Source organism: Morone saxatilis, unplaced genomic scaffold (genome assembly GCF_004916995.1).
Source record: "Morone saxatilis isolate NCDOM2014 unplaced genomic scaffold, NCSU_SB_2.0 Contig15, whole genome shotgun sequence".
Taxonomy (NCBI): domain Eukaryota; kingdom Metazoa; phylum Chordata; class Actinopteri; family Moronidae; genus Morone; species Morone saxatilis.
Window position 1 is genome coordinate 11,718,138 of NW_023339707.1, and position 10,767 is coordinate 11,728,904.

Genomic DNA, 10,767 nt, shown 5'->3' on the forward strand with positions numbered 1-10,767 from the left:
AATGTGCATATATAGAACCCCAGGATCGTCTGAAGACCATAAATTGGAGAGAAACACTCCACACTCAACACACACGCACACACAACATGTCCACACACACACACACCCACACATCACACACACACACAAACTCTCTCATACTATGCTGGCAGCAGCCTGCAGCAGGCATCTTCTCCAAGTGGTCTTTTTAAGGCTGGCCTCTTTATTGGCTGTGAAGATGAGAGGTAAACAACAATTGTCACCTACAAATGCATTCGTTTGTAAAAGAAAACGACACACAATCCATTTCAGATCAAGAAGATTTGTGTCTTTTTAAGCTTAAAAGCATAGATCCACATAATCAAAATACATTGATGGTATGGACCCTCTTGCATGCCATTGCTAGCAGGTGTACTCACTCTTTAGGAGTCGGATTTTTTCTCCAGGCCCCAAACAAGCACATCCCCGTTCTCTCTCTTCCAGGCGAGGAGGCTGGAGCGGGAAGGGGAAGACAAGCGTTGACACTTGGAGGCTTTGGATAGTGAGGAGCTGAGAGGCGGTGACTCATTGCTGCCTTTGCGTTTTTGGGCAAGATCTCTGTTGTCATAGCCCGTCACCTTCTGCTGAATCCCTGGGGGCTTCCCTCTGCTGCGGGGGGAGCGATGGAGAGGAGGACATGGCTTCTTTCCGTGTGAGAAGGTACCATTTACTGGTTCTTGAGAGGGGGGGACGTGCGGCTGGTCCTTCTCATGGAGGGGGGGATCCCTGATGTACTTTGAGGATTTGTCCTCACCGCTGTGTGACAGCTTGGCAGCTTTCTGTGCTGCGCTTGCCTCTTGCATAAGTTGCACCTTCCTCGGCCGAGCCTTGCCGGCTCGCCCAACAAGGTTGCATCGCTGGCCAGACCCAAGGCTCGCAGAAGTGGTGGAAGAAGGTGGTTTGGTACTGTGAGCATTGTGCTGACTGCTTTTGGTTTCCAGTTGTCCCAGTGAGGTAGACTCAAGACTGAGGGAGCCAGTGGATTTAGAGGGTCTGCACCCAGTCCTGACAGGGGATCCGACAGTTGGAGGTGTGTCCTGATGTGACCTGAGACCTGATGATACTTGAGGTATTTTCCTGTAAGTTAAAGGAAAACCATGAAGCTGGTTAGAATCCCTGTATTTCATTTTCAATGACATGAAGGGAACTATACCTCTGTTCTGTATTCCATGGATAAAATGAAATACAGGTTTTAAATTGATCATTTTTAAGAGTATCGGATAAATGTCTGACCTTTTCTTATCAGAAAATTGGAAAATCCTTGATATGTAATAATTTATTAATACCTGCAGGAAAGAAATCAGATTGAAGTGAATATCAGTGCCCTGCAGTGCGCTCAGTGTCTAGTTCAAGGACAAACACTGGCAGATATTGGATCCTGGCTGGAAGTCTCCCAACTATTTTCTTCACCTTGGTGACATTTCTACTAAGTATAGATTATAGAGTAGTGATACTTACGTCCACAAGTGTGTGCTGACATGATGCTCCAACATGGCACTGAGGGCAAACTGCAGGTGATGCCAACGCCGGTCGAAGGTGAAGATGCTGCAACCCAATGTGTGGCATCCAAAAGTGCATAGCTACAGAACAGAAACAGTTTTATAAACTAAGACTCATGTGTCCTTTGGAGACGTGTTAATATCCACTCCTGACAACAGTGACTTTAAAAAGAACCCAGTGATCCCTGACTTTAGTTTTACTGAGAAAGGGAAACCAAATTAGCCTTGTGCTTTTCACTCCATAAATTCACACATCACAAATGCTTTAAATGGAAATCATAGCAAACTACTTATGAAGTGGGCCAATGATACAAGTCTGCTGGCTGCTGCCACGTTTCTGCACTTACCCCGAGAGGTTTGGGGTGCCTGGGTGTGGCAGGCAGGTCTGTGGCTTCCTCCTGCTCATCATCGTCTTCACTCTCCTCGCTTGACAGCAAGCTCTGGTTGAAGGGATAGGGAGGCTGTACCTTCACTTCCACTGTGCTGAAGGATTCATCCTCTGGAAAGCTTTGTGATGGATCCCTGATCCTGCTTTGAAGACAAAAGAATATAAAAAATATAAGAAGAGAATAGATTAACACAAAGATAGCAGGTTCTACCTGGAAAGGAATTACTCCGATAAAAACACATTAACATCACTACCATCTGGATGATAATCTCTAACATTAGCAATCAGAACATGTATTTTTATAATTTTATAATAACACGATCTGTTTGCTACTTTCTATCTAACCCCAACCCTATCTGTTGTGTCAACTCATTTTGATAAAATAAAATAAAAAATAGTATATGTAGAGAAAAGAAATTGGTTGCAATGCTAGCACTTTGTTGTGCCCTACAGGTAACCATATGTACATTTGGATATCTGTCATTATTCTTAACACTGAAAGTATGTCATTTTTAGCTTTCATGTCATTACTCTTTATTCAAGCTCACGATTTCAACTTCATCTCCAGCAATAATTTGTAATGTGATGGCATGGTGTAATGGTTACTCAAGAGGTATTTTAGTGAATCAAACTCATGTTTTTAATATAAAATAAATCATATTCATACCTGACAATGTGACGGTTGCTGCTGAAGTTGTATTTACTGCCCTGAGTCATTTTTTTCTCTTCAAAAGCTTCCAAATGTTGCTCTTTGTCTTCTGATTTGACAAGAGACTGCTCCACATCTCGACCTGTTGGGGTTGTTCTCTGTTCCACTGCCAACTGACCAAAGGTCTTAGTCCTTCCCAAAGCTTTCTGCTGCTGGTGGATGGAATCAGTCTGTGTAGAAAGAACAGCACAGGGGAGAAAATAGAGCCATTACATCCCATCCCAAACAAATGATTTCCATGTTTTCCATGTTTGTGTATCGAATAACAAATGCAGCCTCAAAGACAAAAGACTAATTTCTCTGTTGATAATGAACAACAATAAAGATACTGGTAACACTGAGAGTTTACATTGCATATAAGCTCCAGGCTGCACAGCTTTTTCCTTTCTGGATCCAGAACTCCGCAGTGTTTGTTCAGGTCACATTCTTTCTCTAAGGGAAAGAAAGCAAACACAGTAGTCAGTGGGCAGCAGCAGGACAGACAGTCAACATAATCCATGCTGGTGGAATGATTAAGAGCACCATGTGGTCATTTTTCCAAAACAAAATAACAGGCAACAATTCTGCAAACAATCGAATTATATTATAATGCATACACTGTTATATGCCACACCCTGGCTAATAAAATTAATGTTGCAGTCGGCTTACTGTCAATGTTTTTGTAAATCCGGCTGTAGGTTCTCATTCCCCGCAGAGGACTGAGAGACTCACTGGACGGCCCAGTTGTGGGCTTTTGTGCAGCCGGTCTGTCTGATGGAGAAGTGGAGGAGGAACAGTGGCCAGGGGGGAGGGGTCCTGAGTGCCACGGAGGAACCCTGGGTCGAGGCGTGGTGGAGGAGTGGTGTGGGAGAGGAGGGTTCTCCTGAGGGAACTTCTCCACTGACGGAAAACTGTAGAGGTAGTTAGAGAGGTAAAGTTCAGAATTAACAGGCTTGGAATTTAGATGCAATAAGTGACAAAATTCAGGTTTGTGTAAGTCCTAAATCACTGTTTCTAATTAACGATTGAAAACAGTGACAGTTATTGCATTTAATGTCAACTCTGAACCTCAACACACGCGGTTCCTTTGTCCCTCCATGATACTTACAGACATTACGTTATCAACAAGAATTACGAAGTAGAAATCTCTGAAATATTCTTATAATTCACATTTCCCTGTGTCGATGTAAAAAGAAATAAAATCTTAAAACCGCACCTCACTGCCTCCTTCTGGGCCTTGGTGTGCCTGTGCTGCTGGACCGGTAATGCTGCACTGGCTTCATGACATCTACCATCCTTCTGCTTCTCTCTAGAGGAGGACAGATTCGAAGGAGAGCGACCAGGGCGAGGCCGCTGCTGTGGGGCCAAAGCAGATGATGGGCCACACATTTTAGTGAGAGGACCATGGCGCCTCTCACAGTGCTTCTCAAAGGCTTGAGGCTTCACCACCTGCCCACAGTGGCTGCACACCACCAGACAGATCTCATCGTGTGCTGGGCAGTGGCCAAATATGTGCATATCTGTAGAGGGGAGTACAAAGAGAGTTAAAGAGAAATGAGAAGTGAGAGTGAACGCACAGAGTTATTGAGTTTCATAAGTCAACGCCTTCACCTTCTTTCCTGAGGGTCATGGTCTCACAGCGGTTCCTCCCATACTTGCTGCTGTCTTCAGCATGAGACCCAGCTGCATGAAAGGCAAAAAACAGTCGGCATGAATATTGGGATGGGACATTCCTAAAGCCTCTTCCATAAGGCAGGTGTACTGAGATATCTGAGTAAAACCCGGAACACGTCGTTCACATCAGTCCGTGCTCCTTTTTTTGGCCCAAAATATAAAAGTTATCCTAATTAAACTTACATTTCTCCTGATATAACATTACTGCTAGCACCGCCCGCGTTAGCTGGACCAGTCGCAGCTGTTAGCTAGTCATTTTTGCTGTTAGCAAACTGGACAAATCCTTCTTAATTAGTGTTGTTGTTGTTGTTGTTGTTGTTGTTGTTGTGTTTGTTGTGACAGCAGCTGACGGGCTAACGGTCTATCTACCTGTCCACAGGTAAACCGTTCGTGCTGTATCCACCAGCTACAGTCTTTTTAATCACTGACTACTTTACCAAACGCCTAAGAAACAAATGTTAAATGTGTTTTGTTTGTTGCCAGTTAACATCCTCAGCAACCTGCATTAGGACCCAGCGGGTCTTTTGTTTGGGTCGCCCTTTCTGCCGCCGCTCTGTGGATGTATCAAACAATAAATCACAGGATGTTTGACACTGTGCCATGATGAACACCAGGTGTGGGGCAGGGAGTGCGACTCACCGTCAGATGGTAAAATATTCCCCCTATCAACCCAACAACTCCAGTTTAATCCGACAAAATCGTCGAGATTAGGATTTCGCCGACCCAAAGCGGCCATTGCTGCTTTTGCGCGTTCACGAGATGAGACCGTCAGTTCGCGCGCATCACAGCCGCGTCACAAAGCTCGCGGCCGTATGAATAACGTCATATGAACGACCGAGAGGATGGATATTTACACCTTTATACACCTGAACCTGCGCTGGCCTCTGTCCGAAACAGACAAAGTGGAAAAACATAGAAATATATCTTTAAAAACATTATCTTGGATGTCCCTCATCTTCATAATAATCCGGACCATGGGTCATTATTCATGTTAGACTAATGTTATCAGGTTTTCACCGGTTTCATTTTATTTATTTATTTATTTTGTTTGTTTCATATATATATTTGGGATATCAAAGATGAACTTTTCATCAAAATCTAAATTTCAGTCTAAAAATGTACAAGAATATCATACAAATTTTACAGTAAAGACCCCCTGCAGATGTTATCAATAGAACATCTGTTAAGCTCTCTGTTTTATGACTATAATATGGACACTGTGAGTGTGTTCTTAAGATGTCAGTGGCCATTTATCGGTGTATGTGTACATCTTTCCTTGTTCATGCAGCAGAGATCATCAAGGTGATGCTGTCAAATTGCTTATTTTATCCAACCAACAGACCAAAAAATATTACATTTGAAATCATAATCAATCATTAAAGAGGAGAGTAGCAAACCCTTCACATGTAAGAAGTCAGAGAATGTTTGTTGGATAAAGGATTTATATTGATCAGTTATCAAAATTGTAAATGTTCTGTTGATCAACAAATCATTTAATTGATTCAGTTCTAGTAACCAAACAGGAGTGAAATGTGCTGGGCATATATGCAACTGAAAAATATTTACAGTATGTAACATTGTGTAGTTTCTAGATTATAGCTTGGCCAAAGGTTTTTTGTAATAGTTTTGGGCACTAATGGATCAGGTATTAATGCACAGTGATGAATCACTAACAGACCATACCATTGTGAGTGTAACCTAAAACTTGACTGGACTGTTGAGGGTCAGGAGGTTCATTTGAAGGCTTGTGTGTGTGTATGTGTGTGTGTGTGTCAGGTGATGATGCCTGGTTAGAAGGAGCCTGTCTGCCACCTAGTGATTGTCAAATTGCACTGCATGCTGCCCTTGCTTACTGAATGTCTGAATATTATTATATATGATATGATTACAGTCCGCTATGTGAATCTTATTCTCAGTGTGTGATGAAAACATTTTGTACAGTATGTGTGCTACCACCGGTGAAACAACCATACATAAAATCAGACACGTAACCAGTAGTCCAGTTCTTCCTTTTAATGACGCACAGCATTTCATGTCCACAAAGTACCTTCCTGGATTGAAATAGGAACTCCAGTCTCATCTGTGTGACACTTTTATTAACACAGTGGTGGATCAAACTGTGAATCAAGCAAAGCTATATCGAAGTAATAAATCACAATGATGGCAGTAATAGAGACTAACAGCTTCCATTGTAACAAAGTCAAGGTAGAAGCCAAGCAAATGCGAGAACAAAAGTATGCAGTAGTTAGTAACAAGTTAGAGATCAGTCAATTGTTTATGAAAAGGTTACCAGCTAGCTAAGGCTATACAACTGCTAGTACATTGGCTTTGGCACAATATAGGACCTTTTTGTGGCATTTTCTTAGAAACATTACAAACAAGCAAGACAAAGAAAAAACAACAACATGTCCTTTCAGGGAAAATATCAGAAATTCTACAAGTCTAACAGTTTCAAATGCTCTAAATGGATATATCGAACTACATTCAACATAATGTTCAGCTCCTAGGCTAAAACAGTAAATTTAACCTTACATTGTGACATGATGAAGCACAACTTAATGCAAAATAGATTCAATAAAATTGCTTTCACACATCATAAATAATCTCATATTGGCAACTGAATTATTTTTCCAATCAACTATTGAACACTCATTGTAATAACACCTTTTGATACATACTGTATGTTTTAGGATTGGACTGAAATTTGGTTTTGTCTACAGTCTAGACTTGTGTTAATAATAAATGCACTTAAAGTAGTTAATATTTATTAGGTATTTTATAATTTGTACACTTAATAGCCCTGAGTTTTGTTTGTTTTAAGAAAAGGCTGAAGGCAAAAACAATTATGTAGGGTACAGAAATTCTGCTGGCAGGTAACAGGTTGACAGAGTGATGCTTCATTATGATTTATCACAAACGAGGCTGTACAGTCTACATCTGCAGTACAATTTGAGATAAGGGACACTTAGTTTTTGATACCTGGTTATCTATGAGAATAAAATTTTTGACTGCTACGATCTATTGATTGTATGTATGAACAACTCAGGTTTTAGTTTCCAAAATGTATCTGAGACAATATAATACCTAAATATAAAATTAATACATAGCAGTAGCAAAAAAAGGAGCAGTCAGTTTTGGAAATGTATGCCTTATAATCTACAGTATTTTTCTTTGAACAATTAGTACCAAAATGACTCATTTAATAACACTACATGTTAGACAATTTTCAAACCTGTGCGGTTACGATGGCCCAACTCCCCCCTCCACATTTGAAGGCTGGTTGTCTGATTTGTGGAAAGGTGTTTCCTTGTAAATGAACCAGCAGTTACCACCCCACAGAATGAGGTTAAGGAAACCAAATATCTGCCAAAGAATAAGACATAAGTCAAATACCCCAGGCTGTTGTGCACACACGTTTAAGCACGTCTGGAAAAGACTAATTTGCATTCAACTTACCACTGACGCATTTAGTCTGCCCATGTGAGGCAAGGCACCTGGGCTGCACTTGTTGTCAACACTCTTGCAGACCTCAAGATTGGATAAAATGTCTGAAGGACTGGTGGCCCACTTCACATCGGTCAAGCCTTTAGCCCAAGCAGAGGATGATACCAACCACAAGAAGGCAAAGGCTGCAGTCACCAACAGATCCTTAGAGAATAAAGACAACCAGTTTAAAACCATTTAACAGTCGAAAATAGTAGCTTCACTCCAGTAGCTTCTTGGACGGAGACTACCTAGTGCAGTATGTCGCTTAGTTGCTTGGGAACCACACCCCTTTCATTTACACAACTCTGTTAAATGCTCTTTCTCTGACCTCCAGTTGGATTCCAGGATGAGGTGGACTCAGAGATGCAACATTTTGCACACAAAGCATAATATATAAACATTGCCTGCATAGATAAAACTACATTCATCAATTCATATCAGTGGTATCACTGCTGAATTTACACAGCAGCTTAAAGAAAACTGTCCTGCTTCAAATGCAATCTCTTGAAGTCAACACCGTGTCATTTTATCTCACTCCGTTTCTAAGCTATTTATAGTCGTGAGGAGGACCTAGCTAAGCACAAACATTTCACCAAAACAAATGATAATCCAGATAAACGTACCACAATCGGTCCACGACTAGATTCTCTATATATGTGCTGGTAGCCCAAGTAGAGGACTAGTGTGGCAGTGCAGTAGAGAAAGGCCAACACTCCAATACAGACGTAAAACTGTGCAGAGGATGTGTGGTCTCCAGTCAAGAAGTAAGCAGTGGTAGTCGTTTCGTTTGCTTTGCAGTTAGGAACATTATAAGGATTCTGCATCAACCTGTGTAAACACAGACAGATAGTCTCACATTTCCAGTAAGAAATCAGCTCACATGAAAGTGTGTGTTTACTTTTAGGATTGTTATAATTTAAAATATTCTGTTTGCAGACCCACACACACACACACACACACACACACACAGACCTGAATGGGTAGGAAAAGTGTGCCTGTATTTCCTCAATGTTATGGCCCTTGCACTGGACATTGATGCTCGTGGTGCCGCTGTAACCTCCAGTCGTAGCAAAAGCAAATATGGAGAACACCTGCAGCCGCAAACACAAGATAAGAGAAGAACGTTGGCATACTAGGATGGTCAGGACAGAGCTGCTCAATCAAACGGTCACATATGCACTACACACACACACACACACACAGAGACTTCCCTTTATTTTATGTAACACACTTTCAACAGGAAATCCTTCTGTTAATCACAGGATGCCATCACTGTGAATGGTGTCCACAGTTCACAGCAGAAACATTTCATCATATTTAAACGCACACAGAACTAGCTAAAGAACAGGAGCTCACATTAAGTACTGAGAAAGAATTATGAGGAAAGCTCACATAAAAACACCTATCTGCAGTTAAAGCTAACATTATATTATTTGACTGGAAATGTTGTAAATGTTGTAGCTGAACATCATATTATATATATTATACATAATATATTTAATAATATTAAGAGTCAATTAAAGCAAAATAAAGTATTTTTCTACGTTGCAAACCACATCCTTAGCTACAGGTGCTACCCTGACCGTGCTAACACACGTAAATGACAGCAAGCAGTCAGTAAAGTCAACAGGCTGTCATCTTGGTGTGCTCCTCTGATATACGAATAAACCCTCTGCATACCATATTTGAATCGCTGTCACAGCTCAAAACATGAGTTGCATAGCTTCTCCGAGCGTGCAGTGGGTCACAAGACAAACATAATCAATTTGTAAGGTTTTTTTTTCTTTCCGCTACCAGGGATGGAGAGAGCAGACAACCCGCCATAGGCCATATGGTAAAAACCTGAGCGAGGTTTGATAAACACGTTACGTACCCATTCCAGCAAACGGATGAACGCCAGCGGCTCTTTCAGAGGTCCCAAGTCAAGACTGAACCCCGACGTCAGCACTTTCTGGTGGGAAATAAACACACAATGTGAGAAACGACGTTGCACTGCGAGAGAACTACACAAATAGGTGTGTTTGCTAAAAAAAAAAAAAAAAAAGGAGAAGGAAAGTGCCGTTTTTTCGGCGCCGTTACCTGGGCGACAGATTCCATCGTTTGTCCGCAGAAAAACACCGTTAGTGCCGATTATGAGTCTCCTTTTCCTGGGTGTTTTTAGCAGCTCGTCCGCGCTCTTCGTGCTTGTCAAACTTTTCTTCAACTTCAGCGAATCGTAGTAGGTGTCACGTGATCAGTGACGGCGCTGATCGAGAGAGTGAGAGAGAGAGGACTGAAAGAGAGGGAGGGAGAGAGAGAGAGAGAGGACGGAGAGAGAGAGGACTGAAAGATCAGCGGAGCACGAGACGAGCAGAGAGAGACGAGAAAAGACGGACACCGCGAGAGAAGAGAGGACTGAAAGAGAGAGAGAGGAATGAAAAGAGAGGGCGCGGCACAGAGAGAGAGAGAGAGAGAAAGCCGGGAGAAGCAGCGCAGAAGGAAAAGCCTGAAAGACGAGGGAGAGAGAGAGACGGCGAGAGAGGGCACGAGAGACGAGACGGAAGGGATCGGGGCGACACGTGAAGGAGAGAGAGACGACGGCCAGAACTGGACACGCACGCCAGAGACCCGGAGCAGGCGGCCCGGGATGAAGAGAGAAAGAAGGGCACTCGAAGAGACGGGGGGAGAAGACGAAGGCAACGGAGGGGACGCCAGAGAGGACTGAAAGAGAAGGGAAGAGAGAGGAGAGAGAAGAGGAGAGCACACAGGAGGACACCGTACGGAGAGCAGAGCGATGGGAGACGAGAGAGAGATAAGATGACGAAGAGAGGCCACCGAGAGAGAAGGGCGAACGTAGAGAGACCCGACCCGAGGACTCGAAGAGTAGAGGCGGAGAGGAGAGAGACGAGGGGACTGAAAGAGAGGGAGAGACGAGGGAAGAGAGCAGAGAGGACTGAAAGAGAGGGAGAGAGGGTAGAGAGACGAGAGAGCAGAGAGAGAGGAGCTGAAAGCACGACGGGAGAAGAGCAAGGACT

At 42.7% G+C, this 10,767-nt stretch overlaps 2 protein-coding genes across 3 annotated transcripts; both read right to left on the minus strand.

Moving 5' to 3' along the window:
- Positions 1-91: 91 nt before the first annotated feature.
- Positions 92-5,110, minus strand: atxn7l2b (ataxin 7-like 2b). 2 transcript variants are annotated; one of them, XM_035656011.1, is made up of 10 exons: positions 4,907-5,110; positions 4,205-4,276; positions 3,810-4,113; positions 3,263-3,504; positions 2,964-3,046; positions 2,573-2,784; positions 1,865-2,045; positions 1,477-1,598; positions 399-1,095; positions 92-209 (listed from the first exon to the last, which is right to left on the minus strand). In XM_035656011.1, exons 1-9 carry the CDS (start codon positions 5,001-5,003, stop codon positions 402-404), a joined length of 2,007 nt encoding a protein of 668 aa, XP_035511904.1. In that variant the 5' UTR covers positions 5,004-5,110; the 3' UTR covers positions 92-209; positions 399-401. The 2 variants fall into 2 exon arrangements, with proteins under 2 accessions (XP_035511904.1, XP_035511903.1); XM_035656010.1 differs by having other exon boundaries at positions 1,865-2,048.
- A 1,155-nt stretch (positions 5,111-6,265) lies between these two features.
- sypl2b (synaptophysin-like 2b) lies at positions 6,266-9,993 on the minus strand. Its single transcript, XM_035657189.1, has 6 exons — positions 9,833-9,993; positions 9,627-9,704; positions 8,726-8,844; positions 8,377-8,581; positions 7,724-7,915; positions 6,266-7,630 (listed from the first exon to the last, which is right to left on the minus strand). The coding sequence occupies exons 1-6, from the start codon at positions 9,848-9,850 to the stop codon at positions 7,508-7,510; spliced, it is 735 nt and encodes a 244-aa protein (XP_035513082.1). The 5' UTR covers positions 9,851-9,993; the 3' UTR covers positions 6,266-7,507.
- Between the last annotated feature and the right edge of the window lie 774 nt (positions 9,994-10,767).